This window comes from Ochotona curzoniae, unplaced genomic scaffold, assembly GCF_017591425.1.
Source record: "Ochotona curzoniae isolate NIBS_2020 unplaced genomic scaffold, NIBS_Ocur_1.0 scaffold_2476, whole genome shotgun sequence".
Classification (NCBI taxonomy): Eukaryota; Metazoa; Chordata; class Mammalia; order Lagomorpha; family Ochotonidae; genus Ochotona; species Ochotona curzoniae.
In genome coordinates, this window is record NW_024467095.1 from 23,813,948 (window position 1) to 23,837,059 (window position 23,112).

Sequence of the window (23,112 nt, forward strand, 5' to 3'; positions counted from 1 at the left end):
CATAGATCATGCAGGCTCTGTCCTGATGAATGGATTAATGCCATTTTAAGGGTTTGCCCCCTTGTGCCATTTGAAGTACGGATATACGCACCCCTGCTTTGCCTTCCGCATCCTGTCCTGTGAAGCCCTGGCCTGACCTCTCAGCTTCCAGGACTGTAAGACAATCAGCTCACTTAGAAATGACCTCTACCGTGGTGTCCTGTACGGCCATGCTAACGTAGGACTGGTCATGCTCACACATGTGTATGCACAGCACGTGCATAAATGCATGTGGTTTTACAAGGTCATTCTGAAATCGGCTGTAGTGTGTGGTGTGGGGCACAGATTTCCCATCTGTCCCTCTGACTTTCTTCTCGGAGCCTCCTTTGTTTTCTCTGGGGAGCTGCTGCTCGGATACACATGCACTGGATTCCTGTGACTTCAGCGCGGTGGTATTGACTTTGAAAAGGCGTTGCCCATGCTGCTCAAGTTCATCACACTCACCGTCAGAAGCAAATGTTCCACGAACTTTATGCCTACATGCGTATACATTATTTTTTCTTTGGATGATGTGGCCGCTGCTGTTTCCTTTCCCTTCACTGAAAGCAGTGCCGTGTTGAGTTGCACCCCGCCTTGTCCTTTCAGTTTTCTGGTCTCTTGTACTCTATCGCTCTTGTTGGCAGATTTCTCATAGTTACCTCCTTTTAGATGTATTTAAAAGATTTTCGTTTGTTTTATTTTCTCCCATTGACTTTTTAAAAATTAATTCAGATGCATATTTTTTAAAAAAAAAACATATTTATTTGGGAGAAAGTGAGACACACAGAGAGAGGGAGGGATCTTCCGTCCACGGGTCATTCAGTCCCCGTAGTCAGGCCAAAGCAGGAGCTTAGAACTTAATTTGTCTCCCATACAGGTGTCAGAAAGCCAACTGCTTAATCATCATTTGCTGCTGTCCGAGGTGTGTATTAGCAGGCAGCTGAGTTTGGAAGTAGAGGGGGACTCTGATCCTGAAAGATGATATGGAATGTGGCCATGCAAATGGGGCATCTTAACAACTGTGCCAAATGTCTGTTCTCCTCCCCACCTCCTCAGGAAGCCTGGACTAGAAGCATTTATCAGATACAAGTATAGACATAGGTAAAAATATCCCTGTATCTTTTTTTTTTTTAAATTTTCAGTTTCCTAAGATATGGTTTGAATAAGATACATTTTTTTCTATATTAATATCAAGAACTTTTGACAAAGAAAACTTCCACGTGAGAGAAGTCTGACAGTCTGAATAGAGCTGGGAACTAGCCAGCAGTAAATTCTTAAATGTACTGGCTATTTTATAAGAATCTTACCATAGGCTTAGAAGAACAGGCATTTTTCTGAGTTCTTTACAACATATTGCAATGGAGGATACGAACCCCTCCATCTTGTTTTGAAGAGTAGAGTGAATTGCAGCTCTTTTAGCTGTCCACAGAATTTACTGCTGTAAGTCACTTTCCCGAGTCTCTTAAAACTTTAAAAACCTACTCTATCTAATCAGCATAAATTATTTTATACTTTTGGGAGGATAGCACTTGATAGTGATCTACAGATCGTCTGCGATGAGTCTTTACTCTGAAACCCAACCTATTGTTTTAATTCTGTTGCAGAGCGTTGTTGAAGGGCTATTGCCAGGAGCTTCCTGGCATGGGGGCACATTACCCCACATGGTTTTTCTTCCTTTTCAACAACAGAAATGCCTATCTGGTTAATTTTTAAGTTAATAAATTTGTGATGTAGAGAGATTGTGACTCAAAGATCGAGACAGAGTGCATTTGTCTGCTGTGTCACTCCACAACGCCCACACTGTGACCGAGCCTGGGAGGCAGGAAGGCGTTCCAAGGTGTGTGTCCCTGTGCACATCTTTGTGTGGTGTAACTTTCCCCTCATTTGTCACAAGGTACCAAACCTTGATATAGAAATGAGAAGTACAGCATAACATTTTTGGTTACTTTTGTGCTTCTGAGTAGTTTTCTGCTTGATAAATATTGACACATGTTAGAATATACATAATTGAAATTTGTGATATGGTTTTATTACATACATATTATTATGCTTTCTACTTAATTTTTGTTTTTATTTTTTTTTAAGATTTATTCATTTTTATTGCAAAGTGAGATACGCAGAGAGGAGGAGAGACAGAGAGGAAGATCTTTGGTCTGATGATTCACTCCCCAAGTGACCACAACGGCCAGAGCTGTGCTGATCCGAAGCCAGGAACCAGGAACTTCCTCTAGGTCTCCCACGCGGGTGCAGGTCCCAAGGCCTTGGGCTGTCCTTGACTGCTTTCTCAGGCTACAAGCCGGGAGCTAGATGAGAAGTGAGGCTGCCAGGATTAGAACCTGTACCTGTATAGGATCCTAGCGCATGCAAGGCAAAGACTTTAGCCGCTAGGCCACCGTGCTGGGCCCCTTAGTTTTTAATAACTTACTGTTTACTTATTTATTTGAAAGATGGAGTTACATAGGAGGGGGGAGAAAGAGAAGGAGAGAACAGAGGAAGGGAAAAGAGATAGAAACAGGGTCATGTGGATTAATTCTGATTACAGACGTTGGTATGGCCCTTGAGCTAAAGTGCTTTATAAGGAACATTAAAAATTGGTAGAAATAAGTGGTCTCTAGTTTACTCTTTGTGTTTTGGTGCTACTGCATGTAGAGCTCACAAAACTTTCCCTCTCTCCCCGCAAAAGTTCTCACCTAGCCAATTGATCTAGCCAATCTTATCTAGAAAGAGCAGTAAAAGGGAGTACTTACTGCCAAGTTGACCCTTCCCATCTGTGGTGGCCATCAATGGATGCTGTGCTTTCTGATGTGGTTATCTCTGGGTTAAGGTTACAGGAGCTGCTTTTGGATGGAGGTGAGGCTTCCTGTTAGTTGTGGAAGCGCGTTAGAAATCTCTGTGGTTTCTACCTTCAGGAGATGTTTTGAACTGACTTTTCAAGGCGGAAGGCTATTGTAGGCCCGGCTGTGAAACACATCAAAGCAGATGTGAAGGACTATAATTTTTTAAATACTTCTTGGTGAACCCTTAGGGCGATGGCATTACATCTACAGTTTGCTAGGCAGTGATTGATTTTCTTGATTGACAGGAAACACAGTTGATTGTCACCCGGGTCATCAGGGCAAGGGACAGTTGATGGAGCAGCTTTCAAGTCTGTCGGCAACTCCAGAAGTGTCAGTGTGCTGGATGAAGAACTCGAGTTTATTTACGTGGGTTATAGTGACAATGTGCTTATTGGTAACAGGAATATGGCTAACCTTTAAAAGGGAAAAAATAGAAAACATTTCTTGGTTTATATAGATTTCTACTCTCATGTCAAGAAATGCTCACACATTGTCAGAATTGATCCCCACTTCCTTATACAACAGAAACAAATGATTTGTAAAATATTCTCTTTTCTTAATTGACATGCATTTACTAGCATATATGGATACTTGTGAGAGTCTTTTGGCACATTTAGTTTGTAATGTCACAGCTTTTATTTTATTTCTACTAAAACTGGACAGACCCATTACATATACATCATGGTAGACAGTACTCTCAGATGGAAATTAATGTAAACCATTCCGAATCTATTTACACTTTGAAACAGACAGGCTGGGGTAACAACAGCTAGATTTGTGGCTAGGTTTGTATGGCTTAAGGCATATTACATGACTTTCTTTCTTCCCTAAGTAGGGACTAAGTGTTAGCATCTGTTTAGCTTGCAAACACTTAATCTATTCTCAAAGAAAATATTTCTGAACTATGTAAATATGTAGTCGCACTTCTGTGCACCATTTTCCCGAGTTCATCAGCTGCCTCTTGAGCTATAATGATCCGAACGCATTTAGCTGTCTGAAGGCAAGATGACTGGTTGTTGTTGCTGATGGTTCTCGTATCATCCCTGGAATATTCTGTGTAATATTCACTTACGTATGCTAGTCAAGATCTCAGTACCTAGAATGGACCTTTGAGTTTTAGGAGCAGGTGATTCATTCCGTGAGGAATTGAACAGGGCAAGCCGTAAAGGGAAGGAATCTAGATGAATTGTAGGGACTCGTTGATGATTAGAGAAAGTAAGTGGAGTCAGTTTCTTGTGAATGGACATCAAGTCAGTGTATGAAGAGCTCCTCAGCAGGTATTTATTGAGTACTTACCCTGTGGTGGCCCTGATGGTGGTAATAGATCCAGGAGCTTATGCTGCAGTGTTCTGACAAGAGAAAAAGAATGAGAGAGACCCTGATGATGCACCTGTTAGAAAAAAAAAGAGCAAGTCAAATTAAGAGTGAGTGAGTGATAACAAAATGGTGTAGGTGTTACTGTCTTACACAAATAGAAGCAGGTTCTACAATAACTGACATTTGAGCAAAGATCTGCAGGAATCATCTGAAAGGGAAGTTGAGGGGCCAGCGTAATAGCTCACCTGGCTAATCCTCCACCTACAAGCCCTGGCATCCTACGTGGACACTAGTTCCTGCCTGGATGCTTCACATCCCATCCAGTGCCCTGCTTATGGCCTAGGAAAGCAGTGGCAGATGGCCCAAGGCCTTGAGACCCTGCATCCACTTGGGAGATCTGGAAGAAGTTCCTGGCTCCTGGATTTAGAATGGCTCAGCTCTGGCCATTGTGGCCACTTGGGGAGTGAAGCAGTGGATAAAATATCTTTCTGTCTCTCCTCTGTGTAAATCTGACTTTCCAATAAAAATAAAATAAATCTTTTAAAAATGGGAGGAGTGTGAAGTAAAGTACTCAATGGATATGTAATTACCTATAGTTGATTGTGACAGTTTGACGTATTTGAGGAATGACAAGGAGGGCACTGTATTATAGCATGGGAAGTCACAGAATCTGAGAAGGAAGATGAGAGGTGATAAGGCAAAACAAATAAATGGATGAATGGATGGATGGATAGATGGATGAATAGATACATACATACATGCATACATAAAGAGAAGCCCCATCTTTTCAGGCCTTGCTGGCAGTATGCTAGGAATTTTGCTTTTATTGTGATAGAAAACTCATGGAGATTTCTGAACAAGAGAAATCACTTGATCTGACCATATTTTATAAATACTCATTTGAGGGCCGAGTTTGGAAGCAGGACGACCAATCAAGGGAGCATGTTATAAAATCTGGAGATGAAAGAAGCTCTTATAGGATAGGGCGTTTGTGTAGAGTTGGCACTGGATTGGGCAACACTGTGGGACAGAGGAGGTTACCAAGGGGAGAGGGCGGTCACCATGACTGGAGGGAACTAACTAAGGGGATTATTCAAGGATTTGTATGGCATCACTATAATCAGCACCCAGAAATACTCAGCACTTACACGTTCAGTACTGTCTCTGAAGATGAAGAGCGTAGGCATCAAGAGAGACCAGAAACAGGTCGTTAGTCACATGGGTGGATAGCCAATAGAGAATATTTTTTCCAAAAAGTCAAGGGCAGACCATCATTCCATAAGGCAGCATGTGACAAGTGATGTATTGGACAAACGGTAAATAAGAATTAGCTTTGAGCTTTTTAGCAGCAGATTACTGGCGACTCTGAGAAGCGTTGTTTTCAGGATGTGGTAGAAAGAACACCTCATTGAAGTGATTTTTGCTGAAGACTAAAACAAACAGATGGAGTAGAAACTGAAGATAATATAGGGTAAAATGGCCATGTATTTCGTCATCCAAACCAGAAGTATTTATGAATGGAAGGGGACACAACCCATTACTGCTCTGACGCAAGAGGGGTGTGCTTGTGGTCACTCTTAGAGGGCGACAAGAAAGTGCCTGACGCTTCCTGCCCTTTGTTTACTTTTTTCTGCAGCAATTTCTTAGATGTGAATTACAGTTTTTCTTAGCCTACTGGTAATTCAAATACTTTAATGGATTTTTGTGTGGAATATTTGTTCAGAGCTTTTTAATACTTCTGCTTTTCCACGTGCACTGCATTTCCTCAAAGAATAAATTGACTTGACAGTTTTGATTTCCCTGTGCACACTTAAAAAAAATTTGCTTAAATATAGAAGTTGGTGCAATATGAAAATGAAACCCAGTGCCCTAGAGTTTTTATTGTTTAATTGAAATAGTCTTTAGGAATGAGAGATTCATAATAATGGTCTTTAGTCCTTTGACAAAATAGCTGTTATATGTAATGACTGGCATATGTTTGGGCTAATATTGATCTTCTGTGAATTCCAGTACTTTTTTCTCGGCTAGAGTGTGTAAGTCCTTGATAATTTGCCAGGATGTTTCTACTTTTCCAGTTGCAAGTTGTGTTTTCCTTTAATATACTTTGTTTATATCACTTGTCTTAATCGTTTTTCTAAATCTCATAGATTATCTGTTTATGAAAGGCAACCCATTTATGTTTATTTATCAAACTTTATAAGTGCTTGATTATTGTGTTCTGTTTGTATATAGATTTCCGTAAGTGCATCATTTTAGAAACAATGCTACTGGTTTTGAAGGCTTTCTACTGTCAGCAGCTAGTATATCTAGACATCATATCAGTGGTTCTATTTGTTGTTGTCTAAAAACAATTCCACTTTCTTATTTGAAAAACAGAGTTACAAAGACAGAGAAGCTGAGGCAGATAGAGAGAAGGAGAGAGAGAGATCTTTCATCCGCTGGGTAACTCCCCAACTGTCTACAATGGCCAGGGCTGAGCTGGTCTGAAGGCAGGAACCTCAAGTCCCAAGCACGTGAATAACCCACCACTGCTTCCCCGGCACGTTAGTAGGGAGCTGGAGCAGAAGTAAGGTAGCCAGTGCCCACGTGGGATGTGTGCAGTGTGCATTTGGGATGTGTGCAGTGCCCAGGTGGGATATGCATGTGGATGTGTGCAGTGCCCATGTGGGATGTGTGCATTGTGCCCATGTGGGATGTGGGGTGTGAGCAGTGTCCATGTGGGGTGTATGCAGTGTGCATGTGGATGTGTGCAGTGTGCATGTGGGGTGTGAGCAGTGTCCATGTGGGAAGTGTGCAGTGCCCATGTGGGATGTGCATGTGGATGTGTGCAGTGCCTATGTGGGATGTGGGGTGTATGCAGTGTGCATGTGGATGTGTGCATGTGGGGTGTGTGCAGTGCCCATGTGGGGTGTGTGCAGTGTGCATGTGGGGTGTGTGCAGTGTGCATGTGGGGTGTGTGCAGTGTGCACGTGGGATGTGTGCAGTGAGCACGTGGGATGTGTGCAGTGTGCATGTGGGGTGTATGCAGTGTGCATGTGGATGTGTGCAGTGTGCATGTGGGGTGTGTGCAGTGTGCACGTGGGATGTGTGCAGTGCCCATGTGGGGTGTGTGCAGTGTGCATGTGGGGTGTGTGCAGTGCCCATGTGGGGTGTGTGCAGTGTGCATGTGGGGTGTGTGCAGTGTGCATGTGGGGTGTGTGCAGTGCCCATGTGGGATGTGTGCAGTGAGCACGTGGGATGTGTGCAGTGTGCATGTGGGGTGTGTGCAGTGTGCATATGGGATGTGCATGTGGGGTGTGTGCAGTGTGCATGTGGGGTGTGTGCAGTGTGCATGTGGGGTGTGTGCAGTGCCCATGTGGGATGTGTGCAGTGAGCACGTGGGATGTGTGCAGTGTGCATGTGGGGTGTATGCAGTGTGCATGTGGGGTGTGTGTAGTGTGCATGTGGGGTGTGTGCAGTGAGCACGTGGGATGTGTGCAGTGTCCATGTGGGATGTGTGCAGTGCCCATGTGGGGTGTGTGCAGTGCGCATGTGGGGTGTGTGCAGTGTGCATGTGGGGTGTGTGCAGTGTGCATGTGGGGTGTGTGCAGTGTGCACGTGGGGTGTGTGCAGTGTGCATGTGGATGTGTGCAGTGTGCATGTGGGGTGTGTGCAGTGCCCATGTGGGATGTGTGCAGTGAGCACGTGGGATGTGTGCAGTGTGCATGTGGGGTGTATGCAGTGTGCATGTGGATGTGTGCAGTGTGCATGTGGGGTGTGTGCAGTGTGCACGTGGGATGTGTGCAGTGCCCATGTGGGATGTGTGCAGCGCCCATGTGGGATGTGTGCAGTGCGCATGTGGGGTGTGTGCAGTGCCCATGTGGGGTGTGTGCAGTGTGCATGTGGGGTGTGTGCAGTGTGCATGTGGGGTGTGTGCAGTGCCCATGTGGGATGTGTGCAGTGAGCACGTGGGATGTGTGCAGTGTGCATGTGGGGTGTGTGCAGTGTGCATGTGGGGTGTGTGCAGTGCGTATGTGTGCAATGTGCACTGCGGACAGCAGCTTCACCAGCCAGCACAGTGCTGTTGACCTTGGGGCCGGCAGACTCTCCTGTGACGCTTTTGAAACCTCACTGCACAGTCTCTGTTGCAGGCTCTATGGCTCTCATCTCTGAAACTGGCCTTTTTTTTCTTACATACAGAATGTATTGTTCTGTGTACTTAAAATACATTTATGATTTGTGCTGGTTGATGTAATTCACATTTTTTATCTTTATAATCTCCCTCCCTTCCTCTCTTCCTTCGGCCTGGTAGTTATCAGAGCTGGTTAGATTCCTTTTTGGAGCATTTTAAGAGCTTGTTCTAGGAGGCAGAAGTGACCAGTTCTGCCATTTACTTACAGGACTCTGCTTTTGTGAAATTAACATGATCTTCAATGAGTACTAAAGAATATTTTTTTGTGTTATTTCCTAGTTTTGTGAAGATTATTTTATTGAAAAGTGAATTATCTATCATTCTAATTTAAAGTATATGTATATATTTACATGAACACACAAAAGAACTAATTTTACTCTGTCGGGCACATGTAAAGTGCAGGTCGTCCCACCCTGCGGCAGGTGCAGAGGGAGCCTCAGCAGTGCCTTGGAAGCACTTACAGGCTTCCTCAAGAGATCTCACCCCTAGGTTGCCCATGACCACCTACGGTAGGACAGGGCACACCCTAGGGACCACCCGCTTATTAAAGATCATGGCACCTCAATTTATTTCTATTTCATTTTTTTAAAAAAATATATTTATTTATTTGGAAGAGTTCCAGGGAGAGAGGGGTCCGCTTCCATCTGTGGTTCCCATACAGCTTCTTGCTAACGCACTGGGGCAACCGCAGATTCTGCTCCAAGGATTCTGATTGGATCATTCTTCAATTCATAAAAACAGTGAGTTCACATATCAAGGAGTCAGTAACAGAAAAAAAATCTCACTGATTTGTTTAAGGAAACATTGCATTATTTGTCAAATAACTGCTTTGGCAGAGTACATCTTGTCAAGGAGATAAGATAAGGGCCATAGGTTTATCTGAATGATTAGCTCCTTTCTTCTGTCCACCCAAGTTCCCACCCGGTTGCACGCCTTTTACAATGGTGTGCCTTTGGGTTGAGTGGACTGGGCAGTGTTGTCTTAGCTCTGTTTTGCTGCTTGCTCTCCGCAGCTTCTCTCTAGGGCGTATTCACCTTAATCCACCCTAGTCCATGATCATGGCAGTTATTAAGATCAGATTTCTTCCTGTAGAATATGAAAATCCAAAGTAACAGTGGCTTAAGCATACAAGTATGTGGAAATTTTGTGATTCTTTGCTTGTTTTTTGTATTTTTAGTTCTTGTTCATGGTTTAGCAGGTGCTATTCGAAAGAACAGCACTATTAAGCTCTGCTGCCCCCTGCTGTGTTTTTAGGTTTCAGCCTATGAAACAAGAAGCACCTAAACTTTTTTTATTCTTTTTTTTTTAAAATGTATTTATTTTTATCACAAAGTCAGATATACAGCGAGGAGGAGAGACAGAGAGATCCTCTGTCTGATGACCCACTCCCGAAGTGAACACAATGGCTGGTGCTGCGCCGATCCAAAACCGGGAACCAGGAACCCCCTTTGGGTCTCCCACACGGGTGCAGGGTCCCATGGCCGTGGGCCGTCCTCAACCGTCCTCCCAGGCCACAAGCAGGGAGCTGGATGAGAAGTGGAGCTGCCGGGACTAGAACCGGCGCCCATATGGGATCCTGGCGTGTTCGAGGTGAGGACTTTAGCCACTGGGCCACGCCGCTGGGCCCAGCACTTGAACTTTTAGAACTGCGGCTTAACCCTTAGAATGGGAAGGCTGCATTCAGATGCTCATCTGTCTCCTTTCGCCCTATTTGTCATGAACTCTGCTTTAGAGCTAACCACTTATTAAAAGGAATTCATTGAATTAAGAAAGTGGTACAGTTAGCCTTTCAAGGACCAATTCAGTGGACTAAATAAGTCATTTAAGTCTCTGGTAACTGGTATTGTTCAGATGTTTGTTGAGGGGAATTCCATGCCTGGGTCAGAATGTAATCAACATTTGAATGTAATATCCCAGTCTTGCTGAAGCCCACGTGTCCATCACAAAATCTCCCTAAAGGACATGGCATCTTTGACCAGTCTGGAATTTGGGCATGAGCTGAGCAAATACGTCTCAGCCCCTAGTTCCATAAGAACCACCCCCATCCCCATGTCCCTTTGCCCCCAGGAGAATCTTGACCGAAAAAAAAAATCTGATTTCCTTGGAAACCAGTGAATCAATAGCATCCCAGCTCTTTATGCCCCCCACTTAGTGGATACTGGCTTTCTTCTACTGCCTCAATATAAACGATTGGCTTTTCTGCACACTGAGCATGCAGAACCAGGCATGGGCATTTTGCAACAGCACCTCCAACTAGTTTTGGTGATTACAAAGCAGGACTTCTCAGGATAGTCTGTGAATCACTTGTGTCAAAGCAACCCACTTATAAGAATGGCACATTCCTGTGCTTCATGACCAGGTATGACGTGGCAGGTGTAAGACTGGGCCCAGAAATTTCCTCAGAAATTTTCATGCCCATAAACTTCCCTGGGCGATTTGGAAAGAAAGGAAAGGAGAACGGGAAGAAAGTAAGAGAGAAGATGACTTGGGTTTGGGGCTTCACTGCCCTTCCATGCAGTGGTGACAGGGTCTGTACTTGCAGTTGGTCTTAACACAGAGGTAATCCAGCTGCTTCCAGGAGAGCTTCCCAGAATTAAGAGCAAGCAAAGACTTTCCAAAGAACCTCTGTCCCTCAGAAGTGCTAGATTGGATGGCTTGTGAGAGCATCAGCTTCTCTGGTTCCTTGGCGTTGTTGATCTTGGTGGTCCTAGGATTCTACAAGGTGTTGGAATGGTTCAGTGAATCCATGAATCCACCACAGCCGGGGTGGAAAAAGACAAGAAGTAGAAGGGAAAGCTCCTTCCATTTGAGGGAGACTCTGAGAAGTATCTTAGAAAGGTCCAGATGTGTTCACCAGAACTTAGTCCTGTCATTTCATTTGCTGGAAGAACGTCAGAGGCAGAAAGCTGTTTTCTAAAGCGCTGGGAGTAATGTGCTCCATAAAATAAACCAAAAGCAGGGAGCAAACAAATGAAAAAAATCTCTTAAGACTTTGTGAATAAGCACGAAGTCCTGTGAGGCCACGACTGATCTATCAGTTTCATCATCCATCATTGTGTACATGTACATCTGGATTCCCTCACTTTTGCATAAGTGCCAGTTTTCAAAACCAGCTGTTACCGCTTTCTTATGGGTTATGCCTCTCTTTGGTGGAGAAGTCCCTGATGTTATAAACAGATCCAATTTCGTACACCTGTCAATTTCCCAATTGGGTGCCTGCTTTCAGATTTTTTTAATAAAATGTTCATGTTCCATTCTAATTCTATAGACTGTCCTCTGACTTTGTAAAAATAAACGCACCTCCATGTTGCGTGTCTCCAAGAAACGTCTTCATGTGCTCAAATTCCATGCCTGTTGTCAGCAGCACTCTGATGCGGGCCTTTATCTGGCTCACTGCCACGTTGGCACAGTGTTTGCACTAGAGGCTTGTGCTCTGTAAACATCTCTTGAAGGAAGCCAATGACGATTTTTCTTTCCCTCTCCTGATTTTTAGAGTTTATGCTGCGAGTGCACCCAGATGTAGGCAACTGCCTACATTGCCTTGTACCTGGGCAAGTGTACCACTACTGGGAGAAAAGGAGCCAATAACTGGCAGGCATTCTGGACCTGGTTAATGCCAACTTTGTGGCAACAGCACCCACCAGAATGCAAGACAACCTGATCTGGGGGTAGATTCTGTAGAGGACTTGTGAGCTTGCTTTACCTACTGGTTTATCTGGAGAGTTGGGGGTGATGACACGCTGAACCAGGCTGGACCACAGAACTCACCTGACACTCATGGGAGCCAGAGCTGGGAGGGGGCTAGGCAGGGCCAGGCTGCAGCTTCGGTCAGCACATGCAGAGTCTAAGACTGAGGACAGAGCTGCAGCACCTATTGGCACACATGAGATGGAGCTGGGAGTGGGCCTGGTAGGGGAACTTGGGGAACTTGGGAAAGGCCACACCTCCTGCTGGGGAGCATAACCAGGGCTGGGAGGTTGGCTAGGCCAGGAAAGACTGCAACACTCATCAACATTTGCATGGGCCAGGTCTGGCAGCAGGCTGGACTTGGCCATACCTCAGCACATGTTGGCATACTCAAGAGCTGGGACAGGGGTGCCTGGCTGGACTAGGCTGCAAAACCCACCAGTGAGAGCTAAGTCTGTGGATGGGCCATACAAGGTTGGGTTGAGTCCCCTGCCAGGATGTTCAACATCCAGACCTGGGAATGGGCTTGGGAGCTCTGCTGCTAGTCTAGTTCTCATGCGTAAGCTGGGGGAAAATGGGCTGGGCAAGGCTACAGCACTTGTAGGCATGCATGTGAGCAGGGTTTGGGGGCTTGCCAGGCTGAGCTAGGCTGCAGCTCCTATGAGGGAGAGTCTGGCTAGGTTACAATATCTCCCCATGGGTGCCAAGATTGGAGACTGGCCATGTCAGACTTGGCAGTAGCACCTACCAGCAAACACGAGATCCATTGCAGGGTCAGGGCCTGATAGGGGAACTTGGAGAACTGCCCTGTTATGCTGCAACTCCCATTCGTGAGCACAAGAGCCAGGGCTGGGAGCAGGCTAGAATAGGCTGGGCTGCAGCACAAATTGGCATAGGTGTGAACTTGGTCAGTGGGCAGGTTGGGCAAGGTGAGAGCCAGGATAGGGTGCAGGCTAGGCTGGGTTGCATGCAACAGCCGCCAGTTCATATGAGGGCTGGGAGTGGGCCAATGCTGGGCTAGGCTGTTGCACCTACCTGCAAAAGCTAGGACCAGGGATGATGTCAGCTGAGCCAGGCTGTAGCACTACTAAGTGCTGGGAGCAGGTCAGACTGGGCCACAACATTTGCTGACACACACAATTCCCACGGCTGGGAGTGGGTCTAGTAAGAGAACCTCTGGGATTGCCCTGCTATGTCACTGCTTCCCCAGGCTTGGGAGCAGGCATGGTCAGGGAACTTTGGGGACTAAACTTTGCCACATGTTCCTGGTCCTGTGGATGCGCTAAGGTCTCTTGGGGGTTTAGTCCTGCCAGCAGGACCCGTGAGGTCATCGAGGGTGAGGCAAACCGTGGCCTTCTGCCACAAGATCCACCGGAGACAAGCTGGTGAGGAATGTCTGCTTTATTTTGCAAAGGTTACAGGTTGTAAAGGGAAAGGAAGGGGAGGAAGGAGGGTGTCGCGCCCACGTGTCTTACCGTCCAGCAATAAGACGCAGACGCGAGTGAAGTCTTCTGCGGTAAAATTTATTGCGCGCACAAAGATGAGGAAGAGGAAGGGGGCCCCAACCCCGGCAGGCTTTCTACTCTTATGTGCTGACCGGCCCCGCCTCCGCCGATGATAGGTCGGCGTCATGATCACGCAGGGTCCTGGGCGACCGGATTCGTCAGTCCCCAGTGTTCACGTGCCGGCCACACCGCAGCTCACTGCGCATGCGCTAGGCGCCTGCGCAGTACAGCGAAGGCTACGTGACTCTCCACCACACACGAAGGTGTGGCTTCTCCGGCCGGTGCCATTTTAGGCACAGCATGTGGCCAGTGCATACAGATGCGGCTTGCAACAGGAGGGAGCCTTCTGGCAGACACCAGGTCCACCAAAGATGCTATAATTGGCTGTATGAAGGTCTATCTCCCTAGATCTTCAGGTGATGTCAGAGGTCATGTTCAGGTATACTCCCCTTGACCTTGTAGCCAGGTGTGAAGTCACATTCCAGGCGTAAGCCTGGAGGCTGTGCCTCAGGCCATGGGGAAGGTTAGGCTTAAGCCAATCCCTCCAGGCAGCAAGGCAGGGGCCTGGGGCCATGTCCCCACACTAAGGTAGACCTGGTTAGCCAATAGACCTTGGAAAGATCTTCTCAACCCTGATGCAAGGAAGTCGAGGATGTCACAGAAACCATCCAATTAGTCAAGTAACACTCTCAGAACTCTTTCCCACACTTGAGTCTTTATTAAGGCATCTTTGGGTCCTGACATAGTTTAACAGCAAAGAGTGGGTCCTCTCCCTCTCTTCCACACTGCTTCATACCTCAAATTTCCCCCAAGTGATGCTTGGGTGAGCATCCCTCTGAACCACGTAAACACTATTAAAAATAAAATTTGAAAAAGACTGTGAATGCATTTCCAAGTTTCAAGAAGTACTTTTTCCTCCTTTTCCTCTCGTCTGGGTCCTAGGTCCTTTTAGATTTGTCTTTGAGGTGTTCATTGCCCTCGTTGTTCAGTTTCCTTGACTGCTTTGTAGCCTGCCGTGGTACCGCCACTGCATTCTCGGAAACACCTATCAGTTCTCTCATCTCTCTTTCCTTCTGCGTTTCCTTTGTTGGCCTTCCTTGCCAACCCAATGGGTTTTGATTTCATCCTTTGTTCCTTTCTCTTTGCCCTTTGCTGTATATTTCAGCGGCCAGTCAACTATTTTATATTCAGTTTTTCTCTCTACAAGGATGATTTTCAAATATACATTTATTTCTCATTCAAGCAATACTGGGACACCTCAACTGAAATTTCCGTATCCTCATAAGCATGATGTACACGGTCTGTGATGGTAGTGTCCTGACTTCATGCGGTTAAAGCATTGCTATTTATCATCCTGATAACCTTAATGGCTGAGGAGAACGACTTCCTTAGGGCTTATTTCTTTGCCTGGGACAGCTCTTTTCTTATTTTTTTTCCCCCTTGTTTCTTTTTCTTCATAGGATCAGGTTAATAAGGTACACTTCACAGATTTCTAGGATGACCTCAGACCTTACAGACTTCTAGCATGCACTTCTGCCACTCTCCTTCATCGAGTTATCAGACATTCCCCATGAAGCTGTGTTACGTTGTTGAATCAGTGATCTTGATCACAAATGTCCTGTGTCCCATCTATTCTGTAATTTGACCTCTTTTTTTATTTCCACTGCCTGATATATAACTGACAGTTAATAACGTTTGCGGTAGACACAAGCATTCTCTTTTCCTATTTTGATTCATCTCTAATGCTGATATTGCTCAAAAATAATTTTTTTATCCCCAAACAAGCGTTCCTTTTCCATAAGTGAAAGTGATTGGATCATCCCGAAAAACAAACACTGATTGCGTTGTGCTCTGTGCTACTTCAAGTGCTTTGGAAAAATGCATGTTAGAGTTGTGGGGAAAGTCACTGCACTCCTTGGTCTTGAGAGAGTCATGGAAAAAACACGTAGGATAATGTGATAGCACAGGATTGTGAATTAGAAAGTTCAAGATAGGCCAGGCGTGGAGGAAATAAAAACTATGGATAAATGAAAATGACTGTGAAAAGACATACCAGGAAGACACCCACACTTGCTGAACCATGTCAGGATGATAGAAAACCAGCGAAGGGTAGAAGAGTGGTTGGATCACAGTAATGCATATATCATAAGGATGAGAATTCGTATCAGGGACATTTATGTTCTTCAACCACTACGAAAACACATTTACTCCATTGCTTATTTATTTATTTAATGATACAGTTCCATAGGCTCAGGGCTCCCCCCTTCCCGATTTCCCCTATATTGTTATAATAGTATAGTTTTTCAAAACCAGTGTAAGTCCATCATTCTGCTATTTAAATGTATCCTTACGATGTAGTTGTAGACAAAGGCAGAAAGTTGAACACCCTATCATCAGGATTTATTTCATTGGGAGTCCATTTTTGATTTGGGAGATGCATCAGTTACTTTTTAAGAAATTATTCCTGAAATTGTTTTTATTGTTTTTTTTTTTTTTAATGCAGAGATACAGACAGAAGGAAATCTCAAATGCTTGAGTGCATATAATAACCAGGACTGGGCCAGGACAAGGCTAGGAGCCCGGAACTCCATCTGGCTCTCCCACGTGGGTGACAAGGGCTCGAGTACCTGAGCCGTCATTAGCAGGAGCTGGGATCAGAGGACGAATCTGTACCTCAGCCCGGGCACATCAGGACCTGAGCATCTCAAGCAAAATCCTAACTATTGTGCCAAATGTCCACTTCCTCCCGTTGCTCTGTCCAGAAATGTGTATACATCCTGTTTATTTGAAAAGCAGCTAAGGTGGTTTACTTTCCAAATGTCTAGGAGAGGTAGGGATGAGCTGGGTGGCTGGCAAGTACCCCGCTGCTTGAACTATCACCTGCTGTCTCCTAGGGCAGGCATCTGTAAGAAGATGAAATCATGAGGGAAGCCAGGGCTAGTGTGTCAATTGCTGTGCAGAATTCCCCTCCCATGCCCAACTGTTTCAACACGCATTGCTTTTTTATACATGAATTCCCCAGCATTTTAGGAACATGACAGATAATTAGATCAGGTCCCATCACTATAGGATGTGTTTTATATTGGAGGAAACAAGAAAAGGGGAAGATGAAAGTGGGAATCCCTGAGCCTATGGCACTGTGACATGAAAAGTTTAAAAAAAAAAGTGTGGAGGGGAAAAAAGGGATACGTTTTAGCATTACAGTTTGAGAAATTAACTCCCATGCTTGAAATTGGACTTTCTTATATTAAAAATCCTGACTAGTAGATTATGATTACAAACTGGATAGGGGTAAGCAAGTGTCCAGTTATTTACTTGATTTTACTGTTTTGGATTTTCTTTAGGGAATTTGAAGTACTGCCTTGTGATCCTTAATCAGCCTTTGGACAGATGCTTTCTTCGTCTTTGGGACAAAGGTAATCGCACTTAGCATTTATATCTCTTTGCTTTCTGACTCTATTTGAGAACTAACGTGACTGTCAAACACCTTGCAACCTAACTGGATGACCAGAAAGAGGCGTCATATGGCGATTCAATCAATGAATTGTCAGAAGACCTGTTCATTATTTTCTTCGCTATGTTTCTGCGTGTGATTTCCACGGCACGGACCCACAAGGACAGAGTGCTTTATTTCAGAGCCACTATGTGGACACTAGTTCTGAATATTCAGCACTTATTTGTTTCAGTGTAAATATTTTTGCGTCAGTGATAGCAAAAATGCGTTTGCATGCTTCATTTGTCAGATCATCTATTTGTCAGATGTTCACAGGGTGACCAGATGTACAAAATTAAAAAGAAACCAGGCTGGCAGTACTTTGGCATCTCTTGTGATGCTGGAAAACATGATCAAAAATGAGACAGTTTCACAGTTTTAACACTAATTTATTTGCCTTTAATTTTTTTATGGAATCATATAGTTTTTTTGTATATATTTTTATTATTTTTTTTAAAGATTTCTATTTTTATTGCAAAGTCAGATATACAGAGAGGAGGAGAGACAGAGAGGAAGATCTTCCATCCGATGATTCACTCCCCAAGTGACCACAATGGCCAGAGCTGCACCGATCCGAAGCCGCAGCCAGGAGCTCTTCTGGGTCTCCCATGTGGGTGAAGGATCCTAAGGCCTTGGGCCATCCTTGACAGCTTTCCCAGGCCACAAGCAGGGTGCTGGATGGGAAGTGGGGCTGCCGACCACATGGGATCCTTGGGCGTTCAAGGCGAGGAATTTAACCACTAGGCCACCGCGCCAGGCCCGGAATCATATAGTTTTGAACTTCTGCCTTTCTTTCAAGCAATCTTGAGATTTTGTTTTAAAGGAATATTTTTGTTGCATTTTAAGTGTGAGTTTTACAGACAAAACACTTTGATTATTGAGAAATCAATGTGTACCCTTATTGTTACCCTGCGCAATAGCCTATTAGTTTAATCCTTGCCTTGCAACCACAGGGAACCCATGTCGACGCCAGTTTGTGTCCTGGCGGCCCCTCTTCCCATCCAGCTCCCTGCTTGTGGCCTGAAAAAGCAGTAGAGGAGGGCCCGAAGCCTTGGGACCCTGCACCTGTATGGAAGACCTGGAAGAAGCTTCTGGCTTGTGATTGGCTCTGTTGCAGCCACTTGGGGAGTGAATCAGCAGATGGATCTTTCTGTCTCTCCTTCTCTCTATAAATCTAACTTGTCTTTGTAATACAAATAAATAAATCCTTTTTTTTTAAATAGTATTAGTTGACTATTATTGGTATGAAATTTTGGAAACCATGGATATTAAAGCTTCATCTTAAGATTTTTACATTTTAAGTGGCTAAGGATTCTGGTTTACAAGTACAATAAAATCATGTAAATTTTTGAAGTGACAATCTTCATTTTCTTAGATTTTTCAGCAGAGAAATTAGGTTCAAAGGAGTTGACTTATACCAATTAATAATTAGATTTCTATCTGTACATGGGATGGATAAAAGTATTTAAAGCAACAGATGTATTGAAATGGCTAGCTCTCATGCCCTTTGTGTACTGGTAATTTTTTTTTTTTTTACTAGTCTTCTAGGTTAATTCTTGGCTTTTGTAGTTCTTTATTTGTAAGACGCATGTTGATAAACACATAAACACATAAACAGTAAAGACAGGGAGTTTTGTAACTTATAAGACAGCCTGTGCTTTTCTCAGTGAAGGCAACCTAACAGAGACACTTTGAGCTTGACTTCCTAATTTTCACATAGAAAAGGCTGAGCGAAAATATTGGGGAGCACCCAGAGTTTGGGAGTAAAACAGGACTGGGGCACGGGAGATTCGCAGCTGTCCGTTTCAGCGAAAGCCCACCCATTTCTCTGACTTTTGTTCTGTGATGGAAAGGTTGTGAAAGAGCAGACAGGAGGGGAGAAAGGCTGAGCTTCAGGTGGAGGAGAGCAGAAAAGTTGCTGTTCGGTGAGGCCCAGTGGGCAGTTTCACTTTGTGCCCGGCACCTCCATCAAGCAGTGGTTTCCCGAGAGCTGTCGCAGCAGCAAGGCCACTTTGAAGATGCGCTTGTTTCTTCCTTCAGTGCTTAGGGGTGCTGAAATGTAGCTGAAATGTCTAAATAAATGCCTCAGGGGAAATGAAAACGGTAGCGGTTTTTAAGTTTTTAAGCTGTGGTATTTTCTTGATTTACAAGTGATGCATCGCTCCATTTTCCAGCATCTCACAGCTCCAGCTTGATCAGGAGCAGTTTCTTAGCTAGACGGAGAAGAAGAAAGCTGGATAGATAGAACTATTCTTAGTAATAATTAGTAGTTCTTAGTAATCTCACGTTCCTGTGATTGTCAGAGGTTGCTCATTTCTGTGAAGAGCTATTTTTCTGATTTCTTTTCCTGCCAAACTTTTTATTTTTCAAGTCTGACTTGCCTATTCCGGTAAATACCTTTCTCAGCCTGAACCATCTATATATGTGATAAGTGAAACAAACAAACAAAACAACCCCAAAGGTTGTCTGTCTGACAGGTGCTCTGTTTCTCAGCGATGATTTTTTCCTCTGTTGGGGCTACAATCGGACTGAGACTCGAGGTAAGCGGCAGAGAACTCTGAGCTTCTTCAAATGAACAGTTGAAAAGCAGCTGGACCTCGTAAGCACACGCTTACCTGGAGCACGATGATGTAGCTGGGCTTGGGTATCCGACTTCGAGTTGAGCATCCTTAGACATGCCCTCCCTCTAACCATGGGCTGGCAGCTTTCCCTGTCTGTCCCCCACAATCCACAGAAAAGTGTGGCTACGTTAATGAGATGATTAATAGATGGTTACAGGTGGACGGCAGGCACGTACAAGTGTAAGGCTACTCTCCTCCGAGAGGGAATTCTTTTTCCTTTCCTCTCTCGCTCGCTCTCTGACTTCCTCGCTCGTTCGCTCTCTGTCCGTGCGCGTGCTTTCTTCCGTGCTTCGGGAGCCATCGTGAAGCTCACACCAGGCCATGGGCAGCATAACCTGGTTCACTTCTGATGAGCTGATTTCAACAAGTCTTTGGCACATCGGGCTGCTCTTACGGATTTAAATGAGGCACAGTTAGCACGCGTGAATTGAACTCAGAGGAAGACTTTTGACTTTCCATCAGTTGATTTCCCGTATTCCATTTGTGACTGACTGACACTTGTTGAGGTCCCTCCGAGCAGGCTTTGCAGTGGAAGCTGAGGAGGTTGTTAGGGTCTTCAGTCCTGACTCTGCTTCAGAGTTAGGGGTGCACAGGGGCAGGCTGTTCCTGTTAGAAGCTTTGTCCCATCTGCAAGTCATTAGAGTGAACTGGTTCTGTCCCTGCTTCCTAAGAGCTCCTATTATCAAAGAAACTGGGTAATTCACCCTGCTTTATTCATGTGCCAGTGCCTTTAAAAAAAAAGATTTATTCATATTTATTGGAAAGTCAGATATACAAAGAAGAAAATCTTCCATCTGCTGATTCACTCCCCACTGGCCAGAGTTGCGCTGATCCGAAGCCAGGAACCAGGAGCCAGGCACCTCCCCCATGTCTCCCACGTGGGTGCAGGGTCTCAAAGCCCTGGACTGTCCTGGACTGCTTTCTCAGGCCCAAGCAAGGGAGCTGGATGGGAAGCGTGGCTGCAGAGACTTGAACCATCATCCATATGGGATCCCGGTGTGAGCACGTGGAGGACTCTAGCTGCTAGGCTGCTGTGCTGAGCCCATCTGTATGCTTTTATTTTTATTATTTTTAAAACAAAATAACTTACCTAAATATAGCAGTTTTTAATGGAAGCAAACTTGTTCCACTCATTATACTGATCTCGTGCTAAACATTTGTTTTGCCATTTGATTTAAGTTTTTTGTTGTTCTTTTTAAAAGACTTTTTTTTTTTTCTTATTGGAAAGACAAAATTGCAGAGATGAGAGATAGAGAAAGATCTTCCATTCATTGCTTCCCCAAATGGCTGCCGCAGCTGGAGCTGAGTCGCTCTGAAGCCAGGAACCTCGTGTGGGTCTTCCACATGGGTGGGGAAGCCCAAGGACTTGGGCCATTCTCCATTGCTTTCCCAGGCCACGAGCAGGGAGTTGGCTGGGAAGTGCAGCAGCTGAGGGTGTAAATCAGTACCCATATTGGGTGCTGACGCCTGTAGGTAGAGGATTAGGCCGTTGAGCCATCATGCCAGGCCCTAGATTTAAGTTTTCAGTGAAGTGGCAGTTAATATAAATCACCTTACCACTCCCAGCTCACAGCTCAGGCACATCGCAAGCCTTTGCACAGACATTTAATTGTTCTGTTTGTACTTCATGACTAAGCAGGTGCTCTTAAAGATAATTCTGCAAAATACCATATTCATATTCTATAAAGGAAACCCTTACTCATTCTTCAGTCGTAGCCACTGGGCGACAGCCTTGGACTCCAAGGCCAAAGCACATGCAATTATCTGCTAATCAGTAATGCATTTCTACTGCAGTTCTGTTTCTACAATTTACCCATCACTTAGTGGGAAAAATATGTCACAAGGGAAAGACATAAAGATCCAAGATAAGAGTTTCTAGCATTAAATCCCCCATAACTACAGACTCTACGGTTCCGTAAAGAGTCAAACGATAATTAAAAGCATATCTATAATATTAATAAAAGCATCCTTTAATACCTCTGACAAAAAATTATAAAAGCAACTAAAACAGATACATTTTTCTATGCTCTAAAGAAATTTCAGACAGGCTAGCCTTTAAGGTCACAGTAAGTGTATCGCCATAGTAGTTTTAGCTTATACTCCCACAACTTTCATTAATTTTTAGAGTATTTATCAAGCCCTTTCCCAGAAGGCATGCTACATACCTGGTCCAGATTCCAGGGCAATGGGTAGGCACACAATTAATTGTCCAGAAATGGCATGGGCTTGATTGTACTGCTGTGTGTAAATTATTGAAGGGCCCACTCACCAAGACATGATCAGCAGTGTTAGCTCCCAAGCTCACATCAGTTGCAAAAACCATCTCATATGGGCAAACAACAATGCCTCGATAGATTGCAGAACTCTTAGTGGGGTGGTGGAGTATCCATGCAAAAGGGGGTGGGGGTGAAGCTGTATCAAGGAGATTGGAGAGACAGCGACAGGGCCTTGCCAAACAGCTGGAAGCTCCTTGCAGCCTTCGCAACAGGAGAGCTGTTCTCTTCACACCTTTATGTCGTCCATACCCGCTGCACAGACCCCAGATCTAACCAAATATGTGGAAGACCGACCTCTGTGATGATGTTTACCAAGGATAAGCCAATGAATCTATTAATTTCATAAAACAGAAGTGTTTTTCTATGTTGGCATTCACGTGACAGGAATAGAGAGGAAAGGGGTAAGTTATCTTTCTATGAAAATGTTCATGAGACAGTGATATAGCTGAAATATTTTTACTAAAGGATTATGTGTAAGCAAGTCAGAAACACAAAATTGTTTATCAAAAAAAGGTAATTAAGAGCATGTACAAAAGCAACATTTTTTTATGAAGACGTGCAAGTCTTTGAAAGCTACAAGTTTCTCACATCCTCCTTTCCCTAGAGATCAAACCTAGTGCCGACAGAGTTTCTCTACTATTGCGGTGATAAATTTGCAATCTCTCACCTCTGACTCCATGAGCACATCTGCTACAATGGAGTTGGGCAACTCCCCTCCCCCGTAGGTCACATTCCATCAAAGCAGGTCGCCCTTAACGTGCAGTGACTTCAGAAAAGCTAGAGTTTATAATAGTTTACTATGCAGTGACCACAGAAAACCCAGTGTTTATAACAGTGCTACAGTAATTCAGTTAATCTTTCTAAATCATGTTTTATTGAAAAGTAAAAGCTTCTCTTCAGTATCCAGAGCTTTGGATTGATGCCCCAAACAGCCGTCAGCTGCTGAGTTACTCACACTTGTGTTTTTACCTGCTTAGCCTATGCCTTGTTCTACATCTGCTTCAAAAACCTATTTCCTGATTCTTAATTTTGTCAATCAACGTTACGTTGGCGCATTCCCTCCTGCTTTCTAAAATTAGTGAAATATCTTTTACAAGCTAAAAGGAATCAGGATCAGTCAGTGATCCTAAGAGAAGATTTAAGATCTACCAAGAATTGGTTGAGAATGTAACATATTTGGATATAAT

General features: G+C 44.5%; 1 protein-coding gene across 1 annotated transcript in view; it reads left to right on the forward strand.

Annotated features, from left to right (window-relative positions):
- Nucleotides 1–23,112, forward strand: part of TPK1 (thiamin pyrophosphokinase 1) — a 331,654-nt gene that overhangs the window by 52,170 nt on the left and 256,372 nt on the right. Inside the window, exon 2 of the mRNA XM_041002510.1 lies at nt 16,880–16,951. Within this exon, the coding sequence (XP_040858444.1) occupies nt 16,880–16,951 (72 nt within the window). The remainder of the gene's footprint in view (nt 1–16,879; nt 16,952–23,112) is intronic.